Genomic DNA, 19749 nt, shown 5'->3' with positions numbered 1-19749 from the left:
TTCAGAGAATGTGTTTGATACACAACGATCTTTCTCTGACCCTAATAACCCACCACAAACATACGGTAAACATAAAGACACGAAAGCTTTGTGAGGAAGTCTACAGTCTCCAAATTAAGGAAAGCGTGTCAGCAATTTTTGATTGCTAGGGCACTGTGGGCGCTTACTGGGTTCTGGTAATGTTAGGTAAGGTAATATGGTGTTGGTAATATATAAGAACATGTAAGATAAACCCCTTTTTCATGATTTTATGGCCGCGGACGGATTCTGATGCTTAGGATCTGTCAGTCAATGTCAGTGATTTCTCAAGACCTAATTCAGTTGTATTGGGAGATGTATGCGGGTTAGTTACAAAATTATCTACAGGAGCTTTATAAATATCTAAAAATATCAAATCCAATGCCTCTGACTTGTTCTTAGTGTTTCCCAGTAATGTTATTTAGTATAATAGTGATATCTAAGCAGTTAGCGCTGACACCGTTTATGTTAGTAAAACAAACGTCAGGCCTAGTCAAAATGACAAAAACCGCACCAAGCCACATCCTTATGAGTTCACCCTGTTTGATCTACAGATACAAACGCAGCCGAAATGGAGGTTGTGAGTTTGTGAGACTACCAGACCGAAGAAACAACCAAATAAGCAAAATCTGTTCTGCAGATGCACTGTACAGTATGTTTATCACTTGTGCCACGTTGCACATTTAAACAGAATCACATTGATCACAGATATAGATATTGAGCATACAGTTTGCAGCTACTTTGGAATTAAAATGAAATGGTTCCTGTCTGACTGTGCTTATTTATTTTGTTTAAATCAGTGTTTTTTGTGTTGACATCCCCTGACATCTGTTATTTTTTAGTGGGGACATTAGGGCATGCTAAACCATTGTACTGACTGAGGTGCAGTAGGTTAGAAAAGACTGGACTTAATCATGTTTATTATTTTTGTAACGAAAAACATATTATTGCATTATGGAAATGCCCTCTTTCCTTTGTCAACACACTATACTTTGGTATTGTTTTATTTATTTATGACAGCAAAATTACTTTAAATAAACACGTCAATTGTGCCATCTAGTGGCAAGTTATAAAGTACAACTTTAGTGTAATGCCGTTTCAAATAATTATATGATAAATGATAAACCACTTGCATAAACGTTTTGCTATTAAACTCCAGATCTAGTATTTGGTAAATTATTAAAAATTGTGCCCAGGATTATTTCTTGTGTCTATGCTGGAATCAACCACAGGCACGGCTGAAGGTCTTCTGATTGGTGGAGGGCTACCGGAAACGGTGTAGCGTCATCTCTCTCTCGGAGTCGTCAAAGAAGCGCGCGAGCGAGGAGTGTTCAGTGGTATGTTACGTGTTCCCACACTTTAGCTTATTTACTTTCGTTAACACATAAACTAGACCAACATATTGCTTATATGTGCTACATATATGGGGTGTTGTAAAAATAGCTTAATAGTTTCTAGACTTAATAAATATTTAGCTTGACTGCTAACGTTTTAGCAGACTGCTCAATATTAGTCATCTTACATTAGTGACACACAAATAAAACACATGTGACTTTAATGTTGTCGTGTCTACCGAGGTTAATTCGGTGTAAACTTTGTTTTAAAATTTGCAGAATCGAATTACGCAAGTAGTTTCATTTTTGCGTAACGTTGAATGTGTCAGACACTTTCTAATGCGTGAAAATTAAAATACGAATTATTTGGAATTTTTAGCGATACAACTTGCTTGACACCATTTACGAAAGAGTAATGTGTGCGAAAATTGACGGTATGAATTATGTAACTTCCTTTAGGGGTTTGTTGTGATTGAGGGTTGCCAGATCTGTCACTATTCTTTATATTTATTGTAGTATTTGAATAAACTCAGCTGGCCTGTGTATCCCCAATAAATTTAAACTGCCAGATTGAACGTGTAGATGATTGACTATTGGTTTGTCAGAAGTGATTACAATTAAATATTTTACAGAGAGTTGTTTAATTCATTTTTACTTTATAGGAGTTTAATTGTATATTTCTCCAATTCAAGCGTAAAATACAGATGGGTTAGGAATAGTATGACAGTGTTTGATGAACATGTTGTGTGTAGGACATGTCAAAGAGGAAGAGCAGTAATTCAGGGATCACACCTGACAAGAGAAGCCGGCTTTCTCAACATAAGGATAAGGATGAGGAAGAAACCAGCTGCTTTGGTTTAGGAGATTCTTTGTCCTCCTTATCACAGAGTGTAAGACGTACACAACACAACACTCTTTTCCATAAAACTGCCCTACATATTTTTTATAATGTCTTGAGAGTGTGAAGTGTTATACTGTTTATGTGTCACAAAACCTCTATATTAAAAGGATAGATCACCCAAAAATTTATATTTTGTCATCTTTTACTTACCCTCAGGTTGTTCCAAACATGTATACATTTCTTTGTTCTGCTAAACACAAGAGAAATATATTTTAAAGAATGTAAGTAACCAAACAGATCTCATCCCCCATTTACTGCCATAGTAGGGAAATAAATGCAATGGGAGTCAATGGGGGATGAGATCTGCTTGGTTACTTACATTCTTCCAAATATCTTTCTCTGTGTTCATCACAACAAATAAGTTTAAACAGGTTACAATCTGAGGGCAATGATAGAATATTTATTTTAAAAATAAAAACAATCCCTATAATACATTTGTTTCTGATGTACTCTTCAAATATATAAACTATACTATAAATTACATGTGTTAATAGGCCTCCGGTGAGGTAGGAATTATAGAGAGTATCTCTCTGAAGAACTTCATGTGTCACTCAATGCTTGGACCATTTGCATTTGGCCCAAACGTCAACTTTGTTGTTGGAAACAATGGAAGTAAGTAATTTTTAATTAAGGAATGCATTTGCATTGCTGATCCTCCATTCTTTTCAAAGCATACTCTTGAAAACCAGAATACTATTGTTGATATTACAACAATTCTTTCAACCAACAAATTAAACCAAGTATCTTTACACACCAATGTCAGTTCACCAATAAAAAAACAGTTATGCAACATGTTAACAGTTCACCTTCATCCCTCATATTTAACATCTGCATGATTTTATTTGGCAAGGAAATGTCATGTGATGATATGTTTAATTTGAATTCCATAATAAAAGTTTTAGCTATGAAAAATGCCTTTGCTGACACATTGTAATTACATTACACACCACCAGGGGTCTATCGACCCTTGGGTTGAGAAAATCATGCGCCTGAAATTCTAAACACATTAAAAAACAAACCAGCCAAGAGGTTCAGTTTTTGTTTAAACCGTCAGTGCTGGCAAACCATTTTAGCTTGTGTACTTGTTGCTTTATATTTATGTGTTAGGTGGTAAAAGTGCAGTTCTGACAGCTCTAATCGTGGCTCTGGGTGGAAACGCTCACACCACCAACAGAGGCTCTTCGTTGAAAGGTTTTGTGAAGGAAGGAGAGAGGTACAGCAAATATACTCTGTTAACATATGTGTGGAATAACACAGAGTCTTACACATTTTCTTTGCATCTTAAATGTTCAGCTCTGCGGATGTGTCCATCACTTTAAGTAATCGGGGTCGTGATGCGTATAAACGAGACGTGTTTGGTCGATCCATCATCATAGATCTTCGTATTTCCAGCGAAGGGCTGAGAACGTATAAAGTGAAAAGCCAAACAGGTATGCTTACACCTTCAGAACTATGTTTTCTTTGTATACTCATTCACTTAGCTGCTCAGTCTGACCTCATTTGACCCCAGCAGCTGCATAGCTCTTCAAAATAAAATTTTGCTGTGTCCCAAAATAATTCAATTTGAATATTGAGTGATTTTCACAGCTGGTTAGCTCCATGCATAGAGCCATGCATATGTGGCACAGAACTCATTAGTGATTAGATTAGATTCAACTTTATTGTCATTACACATATACAAGTACAGTGTAACGAAATGTAGTTTAGGTCTAACCAGAAGTGCAGTTAGCAAGTGCAGGATATACAGTTAGAATAAATACAGAATACAATATCAGAGAATATAATACAGTGGGCATGGACTATAAAAGTATTTTGCAGTAGGAATGTCCTATGAAAATATGAGAGTTGGTATATACTATGAACAATATATACAGATGGCTATATACTATGAACATTAATGTACAGGTGGATATGAACAGATAATAATTTAGACTAAAATAGTGCAAGTGACTTAGGTATGCATAAATTAGTGACAGCCTATCATTAAGTGTTCTTGTGGGGGGGTTCATGAGATTTAACAGATGTTTATGTTTGTTCATGTGTCCTTTCTTGCAGTCTTGCACACACGCACAACAGAGAGGTTAAATGAAGATGTGCTAAAGCACACGTAATTAAAGCCAGGATCCAATTCTTTTCTAATGTGTAATGGACTGATTCATAATGTGCACATATGCACAACATATGTTGGATTTAGAGGTCTAGACCCGTTCTTCTTCGACTTTGTTTCTAGAAGGAAGGAAGGAAAATGGAAATCTTTTTAAGTTTGTAATATAGTGTCTGTGAAATTGTATTTTATGTTCCTTAGTTTGTGATTTTTAAGGATTAATGTATATCACACCTGATGGGTGAAAGCTACGGTCAAAGAGAGCTATGGCTAATTTGTAACAGATGTCTGAGACAACATTTCAGATTTTATGCATATGCATTAATAATTATGAATTTTATGATACATTTTTTTATCTCCCTTTCCAATTAGGTCATCTTGTGTCATCCAAAAAGGAAGAGCTGATCTATATTCTGGATCATTTTAACATCCAGGTATTTTCGAAAGATCATCTCAGTTCTCAAAATGTTGCTTACAAAGCTGTTTAAACTGAATTTATTTTGCTTTTCTATGTTCAGGTTGACAATCCAGTCTCCATCCTTACCCAGGAAATGAGCAAACACTTCCTCCACTCCAAAGGAGAGGGGGACAAATACAAAGTGAGTCTAGTAGGTAAATGTGTTTTTGTGCAGTAAGTCATATGCAAACTCATAATTTGCTTTCTTTATGCAGTTTTTTATGAAAGCCACCCAGCTCGATCAGATGAAAGAAGATTACAGCTACATCATGAAGACCAAGACCATGACCCAGAATACAGTGGAGAAACACAAGGAGGTGAGGGCTGAAATATATTATTACACTTGCATGTTTGGTGGTTTACATAACCGCCTTGGAATGATGGATCGAGTGGCTATGGAAACAATGTGTGATTGGATCGCTAGACTAGGTGCTGTTTAAGATGCCTGTAACTCCATAACTTATTTCTAACACACCCTTTCCTCCTTTGCAGACTCTTCAAGAACTCAAGAGGAGGTATCATGAGAAGGAGGAGCGCTACAAAAATCTGTCTTCGCTGGATGAAATGCAGCAGAAGTTGGATGTGCTTAAGAATCAGATGGCGTGGGCTTTGGTTAGGAAATTTACTGCACACTATGGGTTTTAAGTTCGACTTAAATAAAATAAATGCATCAAAATCATATAAACTGTTATAAAAGTCCCAACTGTTATCACCTCCAGAATGGGATTACTTTAAAAAAAACTAATGGATTTGTGTTCCAGCACGGCACGTTTTTTATGTGTTTCTTATCTGACACACCCAGTTCAATTTATGAACACTATGAACATGCAGCCTATGGGATGATACATTTAATCAGCTGTGTTGCTCAAATATGTAAAGCGCTCACTTTGAGGTACTTCAGTGATTGAGTTGGTAAATTTTGCTAAACAGTACAGTGGTAAAGATTGTCTTCTGTTTCCAAATTGACAATGGGGTATAAGCACACGTAGTGCTAAAAATCTCAGCCAGCTCTGTCATATCCGGTGCACTCAGTGTCCATAGGGAACAATAACGTTTTTAACTCTGTCGCATCAAGATGCACATAGGATTACAGTTAAAGACGTGAGTCAAACCATCTAAACACTATGTCAAAAGTCGACTACCAAAAAGAAGAAGCTCTTCAGGCTATCCGTTTCAAGCTACATTCACAAATATGAAAGAAAAGCTAAGTAAACGTTTGCGATGCTCAGCCGTAGCGTTTTCTTTACTAAACACATTTGTTATCGCTTGGTGAAAATATGTCAGCACTATGAGAGCGGAAGTGGCTCAGCTGGCTGAGATTGTAGCAGAAGTACGTCATCGCCCCGTGTGCATATACCCTATTTGCAGATTGCTTTAGTTATCATTTAGCTGAAAACCAAAACGTAGATTGTTTTGTGCCCGTGTGCATCAGGTGGCAGAAGTGGAGCAGGAGATGAAGCCCATGAGGGAACGGATCACAGCTGAAGAGAAATCCAACATTAAATATGATCAGAAGATGGAGGAGTGGGAGGTAATAAAACAGTTGCATATTTCTCACATTATCACTGTTTGTTCACTATATTTTAGAAAATGGTAATAAAATACGAGAACTCTTGAGTAAGACTGTGTCTGAACAAAATAATATTGATCATGTCATATAATTTATAGAAAGGTATGTTATGGATTTGGTTGAATAGCTGTCGGCTGTTAAATTTAAAGAGGTTATATGACACGCCAAAACTGATATTATGGTTTGTTTTAGATGTAATGCAATGTATATACACGATTTAAGGTTAAAAACGCTGTACTTTCCACAACCCGTGCATGTTTGTATCTCCTCCTGGCCCCGCCTCCCTGAAACGCTCTAAATATTTACAAAGCTCATCGCTCTGAAAAGCGAGGTGTGCTATGATTGGCCAGGTAACCAGTGCGTCGTGATTGGTCGAATACTGCAAGCGCGTGATGGAAATGTAACGTCTCAGACCATATTTAAAACATCAGGCTCCAAAGTAGTGTTACGCCACGTCTCGTCTACGCCACTCAACAAAGAAAATAATCCCCATTCTAAACACGACATATGTTACCTCTAGTTGGATTATAATTCCTGATTATTAGGATTTATGTTGTCTTTTTTCATGTTGCACGCGTGTCTTCATTTGCAGATCACACAAAAAACAACATGCGCTACAAACTCAACTTGCATTGGTCCGTAACAAAGTCTTTTACAATGAAAATTTACTTTTAGGCTCTGAATCTGAAGCACCAGACTGTCCTTGCGAAGTTGTAATGGTTTTTAACAAAAGCTTTCGTGCACAGCCAGTCTTGATCTGTCCCAGGTTCGTGAAGCAATCGTCCGTGAAATGTGCTGAACACTTGAATATTCGGATTGTACTGTTCTGAAAAAGTATTGTAAATAAAATGTAACCATTCTTTTTTTAGTTGCCTCATCTTCTAGAAGTGCAAACAAGGAGGCTTTCTTTTTGCAACGAAACACACAGCGTCGCCATGACATTTACATTTAGTCATTTAGCAGATGCTTTTATCCAAAGCGACTTACAAAGAGTTCGGGGAGCAATAAGCAATATGTCATACAAAGAGCAATAGTAAAATAGGTGCTAATACAAAGTTACTAAGCTACGACATGGGTGCAGCGGCGAAGATACAATGAGATTTTCCTTTCTTGCGTATAAATTTGGGCTCTCTTAGTCAAGTCATATCACAAAATGACGTACATTTGTGGGGGTGTGGTTACATGAGGCATTTCAGGCAGGTCTGGGTGAGCAATGCTTAATTCTGTTCAGTCTGTGGTGTAAAAAGGTTGAAAAAAACATTTGATCAGTTCAAAATTTTGGTCACACATTTCTTATAAATTCTACTGGTAGTCCACCGTATGAACAATGTTTGGATATATGTCAGAGTTTACTTTATTTTGCTATCATCACTTGAACTACTGTGTCCTGCACACACTAGTAAAACATTTAAATATATATATCTGGGTTCTGGATAATTTTTTGGTTGTGAGTGTAGGTGGTGTGTGAAGTGACCAACCAAAGTTTTTGTTAAATATTAAATTCAATTCAATTTTATTTATATAGCGCCTTTCACAATTTGCATTGTTCCAAAGCAGCTTTACAGGGGAAAAACGAAAAACCCAAGAAAGGGTAAAACACACTACATGGTGTTTTATATAATAAATCCAATTATTCTAGTAAAATAATATCTAATGTCAGCATCTCCTGGTGGTTTATTTAGCATATTTGCATTAAGTGAATGCTTGGCTGAAAAGATGCGTTTTTAATCTAGATTTAAATTGGGCGAGTGTGTCTGATCCTCGAATAATATCAGGGAGGCTGTTCCAGAGTTTAGGTGCTACATATGAGAAAGCTCGACCCCCTTTGGTGGATTTAGTTATTCTAGGTATTATCAAAAGTCCTGCGTTTTGAGATCTTAGAGAGCGTGATGGGTTGTAGTGTGATAGAAGCTCTGTTAGGTAGGTAGGGGCTAAACCCTTTAAGGCTTTATAAGTGATTAAAAGAACTTTAAAGTCAATACGATACTTAATGGGTAGCCAGTGAAGGGTTGATAAAATTGGGGTTATGTGATCATATTTTCTGGACCTGGTAAGAACTCTGGCAGCTGTGTTCTGAACTAACTGTAGTTTGTTTATTGATGATGCAGGACAACCACTAAGTAGCGCATTACAGTAGTCAAGTCTTGAGGTCATAAATGCATGAATAAGCTTCTCTGCGTCAGCAACACACAGAATATTTCGTAACTTGGCAACATTTCTTAGGTGGAAAAAGGCTGTTTTTGTGACATATTATACGTACCACAATAATGTAATGGAGCAACATTTTGTTGGGATCACTATACACACCAGTGATATATATATTATTTTGTAATCACACTCGCATGAAAGCTTTGAGCAGTGATGTCGTTTGTTAACTTCACACACTTTTTCAGACTCATTGTGCCCTTATGACAGTGAGAAACAGTTAGAAGCTCTAATGAGAAAGAGCAGCTTCTGAAGATGCTCACATATAACTGCTGTAACATTTGGAAGACATGAAACCTACTTTTTTCATGAACTTGTCCCATGGGTAATGGCATAGAGTGGGTCATTTGTAACAGCAGGCCATTTGCAGGGACAGTCCCATTAAGGCCAGCATTTGCCAGTAACCCAGTCGATTATAGATAATGACGACTAGAACATCATTAACCTTTCAGTGGTTTTTATTCGGTAAATCAGTAGCTTGGTAAAAATACTTTTTGAAAATCAAATGGGTTTATTTTTGGTTGACTGTTTCAGGGGAAAGTTCAGGAGGCCAGTGGGATATTCAAACAGTTACAGGATCAGTTGGAGGGTATTACCGAGCGGATGCAACACTTACAGCCACGGTGCACTGAACTGAAGAGCCAAGTGCAGGAGTGCAACCGACATCTCAAGAGAGCCGAGGTGCACAATTCCTGCCAGCCATGCTGTGCCACAACACTATAAATTTCACTTTAAGTTATGTGCTCACTGAATGTTATCTGTATGCTAAGTGGCTGGTAAAGGCAAAAAACTTGACTTTTATGGTTTTGCTTAATTTTATTGACTTAGGCTACTGATCATCAGAAAAAGACTAACTTAAGAGACCTTGAGAAGGATAAAGATCAGCTCAACAAACGTATCAAAGAACTCAAAAGCAGGTATTGTTCGAAGGAAACAAAAGTGCTGTTCTGTATCTTTACCCTTTCCAGCTGTTTCATTACATTTCATAGCTTCTTCTCTGTCCAGTATAAGTCAGTTGAACTCAGCTGACACTCAGGCTCGTATGGAGAGAATGAATCACATTCGTGCTGAGCTGGAAAAGATGGCCTTCCATGACTCCACTTTGGCTCAGCAGATTGAGCAATTTGCAGAGGCATGTGACTCGGCTGAAGAGAACCTTGGTAGAATGAGGTAAGTTACACACGCAATGTGTGTGCATTACTACATGTCGCTGTTTGCTTTGACGGATTTCTGAGGGCGACGTTTAAAACTAAACTAACCACGGAGGAGTTCAGGAAACTTAATTTATCTGTTGACTACTTGAGGCTGGTTGAAATTAATTCAGATTAGAGTCACTCTATTCAGCACCAATCAATAACAAAGCTTCTCTGGAGACTCTCCCTCTTTTTAAATGAGTAGGACCAAATCTGCTATCATCCAGTAACTAATTTGTCAGTGTCAGTAAAACTGAACAGAAAATCTGATTAATTGCATTGCAGGCTGATATTAAGATGTGCGCCCACATTTTTTTACTTGTGCTCCTAAAAATTTAAGTCAGGGGCTACAGTGCTCCTAGTAAAAACGTTAGTCTGAGCCCTGTAAAGGTTGCCTGAATTTAATCATTGTGTAGGCGAAAAGTGGGAGGTTAATTTACACCCGGTTGTTAAACATCATTGTTGACTAATGGGTAAAAGCAAGATTTCATGCAAATGGTTTGAGGATAAAGAGTTGGAACCATGGCTAAGGGCTGTTTTGGGGAATAACTGAGGCGTACTGCTCTGTATGTCCTTCTCTTTTGTATTAAACAACCTTGCATTGGGTTAGTCACTCCATTAATTCTCAGGAGTTTCGTTCCCACCCTTCTGAATTATGTTGCATTAATAAGGAGTTATCACAAACTAAGACTGTTTAGTTGTGCTATCTTACAATCAGTATATAGTAAATGAAAGATAAAGTGTCGCCAATGTATCCGATTAAAACATGAAGTGGTGATGAGGTCTTAAAATTTATTAAATTCAGCTCTATGAGTTCTTTATATACCCTGGTCATTTAAACTTGGGTTATTTACTAATGGTTAATATTAGTAATGTGAAATCTTTAATTCCTTTTTTATTCTATAGCCAAGAGCAGAAAGACCTACAGCGTGCATTGGATGCCAAACGACGTGACCGGGCTGCTATGGAAGGCAGTCGGCAAGATCGCCTTTGTCGTTTCGGCGAGCACATGCCGGGACTGTTAAAGGCAATAGATGAGGCTCATCGCAGGGGCAAATTTAAGAGAAAACCCATTGGACCACTCGGTAAAACCTGGACCTTAAATCAACATGAAGATGCACATGTAATAAACATTTCCATGTGAATGCTTGTTGTTTAGAGTATCTTTTTGTTTCTAGGATACTGCATCCGTTTGCAAGATCCAGATCTGGGTCTGGCTGTGGAATGTTGTCTGAAGGCTCTGATGTTGGCTTTCTGCTGCGATAACCACCAAGATGAGAAAGTGCTGCAGAACATCATGAGGAGCTGCTTCCCGCACGGCAGACGACCCCAAATTATTGTCAGCAGGTTTACAGATACAGTCTATAATGTCAGCAGCAGGTACAGTTCACATGACACATAACATTTTATTTTAAGTAATTATCAGTGATATTGCAGTTAATAAAGCTGTCATGTTAAATTACAGATTGTATAAGAACTCGTTTTGTTGTTTTCCCAATTTTATGGCATTATACAACTACTCTCATTTAAATAACTAGCAAATAACTAAAGAAAAAAGAGAAAGACATTTCACACCCAGCAGTCTTACAGATATTACACCTTCAAGATCACATGCTTTAAAAAGTTTAATGTTGGCCATTTACACCCAGTGTTTTAGAGGAAGAACTAAATTAACTCAAATAGCAATCTCAGGTTCGAGCGATTTAAGGTATCTAAGGCAGCTTTGCCTTCGACGAGTAGGCTCAGGACTCGCATTCTTATACATCCAAGTGGACTTTACTCCGCACGCCCAGAAAATTGCCAGATGCGGTCAGTAAGGATTCATAATGACCCCGTCTAAATGCATCGAGTTGCTGCCAGGTGTCTGGCTGAGTAGCAATTTGTGTTTACACGCGATTAAACTTACAACCTGCCAGACATGTGCTATATTTATAAAAGTGTAAATATGGAGCAATGTTTAATGTATAGTACATTATATGTCTTAACACTGTGTTCCTGTGAGACACATTTCATTCTTCTGTATCTGTGCATATAGTATTAAACACAGAGACGCACACATACACAGTGAAATTATTTACTGAATTATTTACATTCACTCTCCACAGAATTCGCCTGCCTTGATTTGGTTTCGATCGGGCAAAAAACCTAGGACTAGTTCGCAAAAGTAGGTTTCGCATACAATTTTAATTAGCTGACAAATTTGCATACCGGAAATGAAATCTGAGATATACGTTTTTGAGTCAGTTTTGAGCCAATGATTACATATTACAGATTGATATAAAACACTTGGGTGTTCGACAAACGGTTTAGGGGTTATGAGCACAAACGCATTCAGCATCGCTGTAGCGCCCCTATGGCCGAAATGGCTGACTCTGTGTATCTGAGTAGGGAACAAGACTACTACCATCTGACCGAGTCTCAGCTCTGTGCTCACGGTTACGGTTTGGGCTGCCCGATCAGTTTTATGGCAGAATAATAATAAAAAGAATGAAACAGACAATTGCAATAGGTTTCTAGCGCTAGAGTCCTAATAATCCTTGTTTGCTGCTCTTTTATTGTTGTTCTTTTATTACTACAGTTTTTCTGTAGGTCAGCTGGTAGAGTGGTGTGTTAGTAGCATAAACGTTTGTGGGTTCCATACCAAGGGAACACACGTACTGATCAAATGTGTATCTTGAATGCACCGCAAATCACTTTAAGTAAAACCCTCTGCCAAAATGTATAAATGTAAAATGCAAAGCGCTGTTGGCCTTGGCATTGCTTTGATGTTTCATGCCGTCTTAAAAAATGGAATACTGGAAAAAAACAGGCTTTAAGCATCTGGTGTGAATACTGATTATCTCTTTCTTCTGTTTTTAGAGCTGTCAATCATCCAGAATACCCAACAGTGCTCCAGGCTCTTGACATTGAGAATTCAGTTGTGGCCAACTGCCTGATTGACATGAGAGGGATAGAAACCATTCTGCTCATAAAGGTGTGATAGAGAGGATGCCCAAAGATGTTTTCCTGTGTGCTTGAAAATGCTTTCCTACATCTTCTATAGCTTTGCAGATTAAGTCCTTTCGTTGCACTTTCAGAACGCTAGAGATGCGAGGAGAGTCATGCAGGGTGGATACCCACCACACCACTGCAGGGAGGCTTTTACCCGTGAGGGAGACCAGGTGTACATTAACCGATATTACTCTTCTGATCAGCACAGAGCTCTCTACCTCAGCAGAGATGTGGAAGACGACATCAGGTATAAAAGTCACCACCTAAGTTACTCCTGGTGTACTGAGACTCTTCCTTATGTTCATCTGCTAGCCATTCATGTCCCTGCATATTTGCTGTTTATTTACTTGGATGCTTTCCATCCTTTTAATATTAACTTGGAGTTGATGATAAAGTGTTTCCATTTGTCTGATGAACAAGCATGCAAGATCAAAAAAAACATTTCCACAGACATTTGCAGTCTGCTTTGGAAGCACAGGAAACACAATTGGAGCGCTTTCAGCAGAATATGCAGAGCGTCCGTGAGGACGCAAGACAGAACAAAGCCCATTGTGACAGAGCCCACAGAGACCGATTGAACGTCCAGGTGACTAAATATCCTGTCCGCACAAACCGCATCACCGTATTTTTTCTGCTGTTGGTCTAATTTGTATTGTGGATTGTAACCTACAGGAACGTTGTCGGACTCTTCAATCAGAATTGACAGAACTGCAAAATGTAGAAGAACCTCAGCAGGAGGATCTCAAACCTTTGGTATCACACCATTGCTTGTTGGGATATTTTGCTTGTTTTCAGAAGTATGGCTGGGGGGTGTCTCATTTCTCTGTGTTTAGGAGGAGGAGTTGGAGGAGCTTGTCAGCCGGATAACTGTGTGTCGAGATGAGTGTGAAGCTGCACGTAAGCAGGTGCTCGCACTCAAAAAGGAGTATGAGGAGGCTGAGCGGCTCTTCCGAGAGCAGAGGGAAGCTTTAAGTAAAATTGCAGAAGAAGCAGAACCTATTAAGGTCAGAAGCAAATGACGTTTAATTCAGAGGGTGTCTCTAAAAAGAAAACCTTCATTTTTTTATTGCCCATGTTGCTTACTTAACATTGTGTGGTGTGTGCTTATGTTTGTAGGAGCACTTGAGTAACAGCGATCAGGAGGTCGCGAGGAGTAAACACCACAAAAAACACTATGAAGAGAAACGCAAAAGCCACTTGGACATGATCAAGGGTCTGAAGAGAGACCTGAACGTGAAAGAGCAGGAGTTACAGGTGACTGAACACTGACCCGCTGGCATACATGCATTCACTCACACACAAGCAGATGGATGATTGATTGATCGAGAGCATTCGTTCGACAGACTTCTATAGCAAAAGCTTCAGAAATCTGCCCGACGCGTATAGAAGTGAGAAGAACGGCAACGAGTTTGGACAGTGAGATCAGCCGCCTCAAACACAAGATCAACACACAACAGGACCAGCAGGGAGACAGAGACACTATCGTAAGGTAAACAGAGTTTTTACATTTTAACTGATTTACAAAGTCAAACTTACAATTGCGGTCAAAATAATAGCAGCGTGTTTAAAAAAAGTGAGTTAAGGTCACAATCCTTGTAATTACTTTTATTTCAATACACAAATACATTGGGTACACTGCACATTCTATTCTAAATCAAAACATATAGAAATAAGTATCAAATTATTAAGTTATTACTCCACAGAAAAAGAAGAAAAATAAATGCTAGGCTGTTCAAAAAATGGCAGTGTCTGCATTTTTCTTTACAAAGTCAAACATTTAATGTTTAAATGAAAAATGCTTGAAGCTTGTGGCAGGATCATGTTAGTCCCATGTGTTTTGTGTGGAGAAAGAGCATTGTTTTGGTTTGTCACACCATGCTCTCTCTCCGGTGTCGCGCCATTTAGCCCAGCCCCCTTGTTTCCCTGTTAGTGGCGCATTAGTGTTTAGTCTTGTCACCGTCCCTGAACCATCTTTCCCTTAGTATAACATTCCCCTCACCTGCCTCCTGCAATCCTCCTGTTAGCTTTCCTGTAGTGTTTCATTCATGTCACCTGCCGCCACTCTCCCTGTGTGATCAGTCCTCTTTAGTGTTTCCCTTTATTTAGTCCCAGTTTCCCTCTGTCCCTTGTTGGTTCATTGTTTATCTGTTCACATTTAACGTAACCGTGTTGGTTTCCTGTTCCCAAGTTTTTGGATTACCCGTGTTCCGGTTTCCTGTTCTCGAGTTTGTGGATTTAGAGTTTATTTATTATTCAAAGGACCTTGTTTGTTTTGTCCCCCTTGTGGGAAGTTTTCTTTTACATCTTTGTCTTGTTTTTGTTCATGTTTTCCCCATCAAGGGTTTTTGGTTTAAATAAAGTTTTGTTATTTAACACTCGTCTGCCCGCGTATGGGTTCTGTCCAAATCCCTGACATGTTGCATTGAGTCAACCAAGTTCTGGCACCTGTGAACATGCATTCCTTGGGTTTGCCTCGGAAACAGCCTTTTGATGTCACCCCACAAGTTTTCTATTGGAATAAGGTCTGGAGATTGGGCTGGCCACTTCATAACGTTAATCTTGTTGGTCTGGAACCAAGATGCTGCTCGCTTACTGGTGTGTTTGGGGTCGTTGTCTTGTTGAAACACCCATTTCAAGGGCATTTCCTTTTTGAGTACAAAGGCAACATGACCTCTTTGTACTCAAACTGATCCATGATCCCTGGAAACTGATAAATAGCCTCTACACCATAGTATGAGAAACATCCCGATATCATGATGCTTGTACCACCAAGCTTCACTGTCTTCACAGTGTACTGTGGCATGAATTCAGTGTTGGGGTCGTCTGACAAACTGTCTGCGAACCCTAGACCCCAAAAAACAATCTTGCTTTCATCAGTCCACAAAATATTGCAACATTTCTCTTTAGGCCTGTCAACGTGTTCTTTGTCTGTTCTTCTGAACAATGTCTGCAATGACCCAATTTACCCAGAGAGAGATGCTCAGTACAACATTTGCTGCCTTCGTCCTTAAATAAGGGCCACTTGTTTGACACCAGTTATTTCACAGAAAGATTAACCTCTCTATTTGAACTCCACACTGCTATTATTTTGAACACGCCCTTTTCAATGAATGATTCAATTACACAGAATTAGCATCATGTATGTCATGACTGTTGGATCTGTTGGTTTTTTATTACTCTACTACACCTACTAGTAAATTATTTGCCATATTGAAATATAATTTCTACCAAAACCAGTGACGGATCTGGTTAGTGATGTTGGACTGCTATTATTTTGAACATTACTGTATGTGGGTTGTTTCTTGGGTTTAACCAACATGGACATGCAAGGACAAAGATGAGTATTTGAATACTTCTGTTGCAATCTATGCTATGACAACATTTTCTGCTATTTGTTTTTTACAGAATATACAAATTATTTTGATAGTTGATCGGTTCCTTTGCATTAAAGTGGATAATTACTACAAGACTAAAAGCTGAAACTCAGCAATGTTCAGTATAGTTTGTTGTTATAACAGTAAAGCTTACAGTCGTTTAATCTTTCAGGCAGTACCATGAGGCGAAAGAGAACTTCATCAATATCGCACGACAAGTGAAGGGTCTGGAGGCTTTCATCCGGCAGTTAACTGAGATCATGAACACCAGACACAATGTCTACACTGAGCTGAGAATGTAAGCTGCGCTCGTCTCCATTATGATTAATGCACTCATTTAACTCCTGTTCACACATTTGATTACAACAAAGACTAATATAAATATATATATTAAAAAGTCAAATGTTTGGCTCTTCAAAGTATCAGTTTAATGAGCCATGTCTGCTTGATACAGCCACAGAAAAAAATCAAGATCGTATTGTTTTTTAAATGTACTTTTTATAGGTAAGGGTTTAGGTAAAATTATAATTTTTGTTTCAATCTGTGAACTACTAACAATATTTTTAACCAAATTTCAAATAGAAATATTATTTCTGTTTGCAGAAAATGAAAACTGAAGAAACAGGTAAAAATAACAGAAAATATGCCGTATGTTTTCCGACCTCAAATACTGTAAAGAAAACAAGTTCGTATTCTCTTAAAGTAACACAACAGTAATAATTGCATTTACATTTAGTAAATTTTGGCAGACGATTTTATCCAAAGCGACTTACAGATGAGGAAACATTGGAAGCAATTATAACAAAATAGGCAACAAAATACATAAGTGCATCAAACTAGTCCATTAAAGCCTAGCACAGTATACAAAGCTAAGAATAGTGAGGTTAGTATTTTTTTTTTTAAATAAAGAAGGAAAGGGAAGAGAATTAGGAAAAATCAATCAGCGACGTGTTGACGGAAGAGATGCGTTTTTACATGTACATGTATTACATTTGTACATGTATTAAGGAAAAGTTGCAAAAATAAAAAAAAAATTCTGTGGCTGTATATTTTTGTGAGGTTCAGTGCTTAAGTGAATCAGACTTAAGTAGTTCATTTAGCATTTGATACAGTTTTAATTGTTGTTTTTTCTGTTTTTGTTTGTTTTAAAGTTTGTGTGGCATTTAAGCTGAAACAGGAATTCTTAATTTGTCATTCCTGTAGCCATGTAATTTATATCATGTATTTATCTTTTGGGTTGTGCTTGTATGGGTTGGCAGGTATCTTTCTGTGCGCTGTAAGTACTATTTTGACTCCATGCTGTCTCAGAGAGGATACATAGGAAAAATGACATTTGACCACAAGAACGAAGCGCTCTCCATCTCAGTAAGTTCCTAGATATGTAATATATTCAGTAAAATGTGTATGTTTCTATGTGTTGTAGTCTGAAACTACTTGTTATATTAAATGCTCTGATTTCACATTGCAAGTTAAATGTATGGTGTACATACCAATATTTTAGCCTATTGGTGTACAGTGCATCCGGAAGGTATTCACAGCGCTTCACTTTTTCCACATTTTGTCATGTTACAGCCGTATTCCAAAATGGATTCAATTCATTATTTCCTCATAATTCTACAAACAATACCCCATAATGACAATGTGAAAGAAGTTTGTTTGAAATCTTAGCAAATTAATGACAGATAAAAAACGGAAAAGCACATATACATAAGTATACACAGCCTTTGCCATGACACGCAAAATTGAGCTCAGGTGCCTCCTGTTTCCACTGATCTTCCTTGAGATGTTTCTACAACTTGATTGGAGTCCACCTGTGGTAAATTCAGTTGATTGGACATGATTTGGATAGACACACACCTGTCTATATAAGGTCCCACAGTTAACAGTGCATGTCAGAGTACAAACCATTATGGGCTTTTGTGTGTAGAATTTTTAGGAAAAATAATTAATTGAATCCATTTTGGAATAAGGCTGTAACATGACAAAATGTGGAAAAAAATTAACCGCTGTGAATACCTCCGGATGCAATGTAGAACTATAATCCTCAGAGGTAGTGTATAATCCCTGATAACTCTCATTAACATTTTATTACACCCCACCCCACCCACCTCCACAACCCCAAACAAAAACAGCTACACAGAAAGAATATGTCTTTTTTTAAAGGTTCAACCAGGAGAGGGTGGCAAGGCTGCTCTGAGTGACATGCGATCTTTATCTGGAGGAGAGCGGTCTTTTTCCACAGTTTGCTTTGTCCTATCGCTATGGGCAATCGCAGAAGCTCCATTTCGGGCATTGGACGAATTTGACGTGTACATGGTAAGATTAATGTTTAATTTCTATCATGCTAGTGTTTTCCAGAAGTTCTCTTAAACAGTCATAGTATGGTTGCATCGTGTATTTCAGGATATGGTCAATCGGAGAATATCCATGGACATGATGCTCAAAATCGCAGCCAGCCAGGGCTATAGACAGTTTATTTTCCTCACTCCACAAAGCATGAGGTACAGAAGCTACAGCGCAACTGTTTGTATCACTGCTTAAAATTGTAGCGTTCTGTTACTGTTATCGTGTCAGGGACTTAATCTTCTGTTGGACTGATGGAATTAAATTTCACTTAAAAAGATATCATGTCTTATAAAATAAAAATTTTATAAATGCTTGTTTTCTTAATACTTATTATGTGGTAACCGCTTTTTGAAAACATTTAAAACGCTTAATTTTGTGACCTAAGAGTATATATAACTGTCGTTTATGTTGCTTAAAAAAGTGCTTATTTACTTGAAGCAATTTTCTGTACATTTGCTAGAACCGAATTGTGTATTGTTACATTAGAAGCTTCACCACCACAATTTACTACAGTGAGATCAATGCAGCAGAAGTCACAGACCTGTTCTGAAAGCTGGTTGTGGGAAGCAACATCTTTCTAGCTGGCGACTAATTTCTACAAATGTTAAAAAATAAAATGTTCTCTTGCTTTTTTCAGTTCAATGCCTGACAACGACCTAATACGCATTCTGCGTCTGAACGACCCCGACCGCAGCCAGTCCAATCTTCCATTTGAATAAAGCTATACAGTATAATCTCTTGTTTTCTGGGAGATTTCCCTCTTTTATACAGCAATGTTTTCTTAACTTGTAAAACCATGCACAAGGGTTTCTGTAATGCATTTCTTGATTTTCTGTTGACTAAACATTTACGTCTGGCTGTTAAATTTAATTTTAAAATGTTATATTTAATTTAATTTTTCAATGTTGCCTTTTTATGTTAATTAAAGAGGACATTTAAATATTTCCTAATTGGAGGTTTCATTTGTCGGTTCATTTAATTTGCTATTCATTCAGCGAGAATATACTGTATATATTTTGTGATTTATTTATAGTAGGTTTGGCAAAACAATCACTGAATGACTGTTTTTGTATCACTGGAGTATGTAAATATGAAGGGTGTGATATTACAGTCATCGCTTTTTTAACTTCAACTTTGTGTTCAATAAAGCCTCTTGTTAAGTAGCATATAAACTATAAAATGCCATAAAAGAAGTATTTGTGGAAACACTTGGTCTTGTTAAATCACTTATTAATTGACAATGTAGAGCAGTTGCT

At 37.8% G+C, this 19749-nt stretch overlaps 1 protein-coding gene across 2 annotated transcripts; it reads left to right on the top strand.

Moving 5' to 3' along the window:
- Positions 1–1248: 1248 nt before the first annotated feature.
- On the top strand, positions 1249–19696 carry LOC306891400 (structural maintenance of chromosomes protein 6). 2 transcript variants are annotated; one of them, XM_079451625.1, is made up of 27 exons: positions 1249–1355; positions 2105–2242; positions 2748–2865; positions 3361–3466; positions 3547–3683; positions 4730–4791; positions 4876–4956; positions 5030–5131; positions 5307–5426; positions 6247–6345; positions 9124–9270; positions 9418–9506; positions 9595–9759; positions 10689–10867; positions 10961–11162; positions 12642–12756; positions 12860–13020; positions 13224–13359; positions 13446–13526; positions 13607–13777; positions 13890–14027; positions 14117–14262; positions 16320–16445; positions 17407–17512; positions 18311–18463; positions 18551–18648; positions 19131–19696. In XM_079451625.1, the coding sequence occupies exons 2-27, from the start codon at positions 2108–2110 to the stop codon at positions 19210–19212; spliced, it is 3255 nt and encodes a 1084-aa protein (XP_079307751.1). In that variant the 5' UTR covers positions 1249–1355; positions 2105–2107; the 3' UTR covers positions 19213–19696. The 2 variants fall into 2 exon arrangements, with proteins under 2 accessions (XP_079307751.1, XP_079307752.1); XM_079451626.1 differs by having other exon boundaries at positions 1328–1355; positions 5051–5131.
- The last annotated feature ends 53 nt before the right edge of the window (positions 19697–19749 follow it).

This window comes from Barbatula barbatula (genome assembly GCF_947034865.1).
Source record: "Barbatula barbatula genome assembly, chromosome: 3".
NCBI lineage: Eukaryota > Metazoa > Chordata > Actinopteri > Cypriniformes > Nemacheilidae > Barbatula > Barbatula barbatula.
Note: the sequence above shows the minus strand (reverse complement) of the source record. Positions and strands in the feature narration are given on the sequence as shown.

What these genes read in the sequence shown, in the direction of transcription:
- LOC306891400 (XM_079451625.1), top strand. Translation starts at nt 2,108, where the DNA reads ATGTCAAAGAGGAAGAGCAGTAATTCAGGGATCACACCTGACAAGAGA. An exon ending in AAAACCCATTGGACCACTCG is followed by an intron (nt 10,868 to 10,960) that starts GTAAAACCTGGA and finishes TTTTGTTTCTAG; the next exon opens with GATACTGCATCCGTTTGCAA. An exon ending in AAGAAGCAGAACCTATTAAG is followed by an intron (nt 13,778 to 13,889) that starts GTCAGAAGCAAA and finishes TTATGTTTGTAG; the next exon opens with GAGCACTTGAGTAACAGCGA.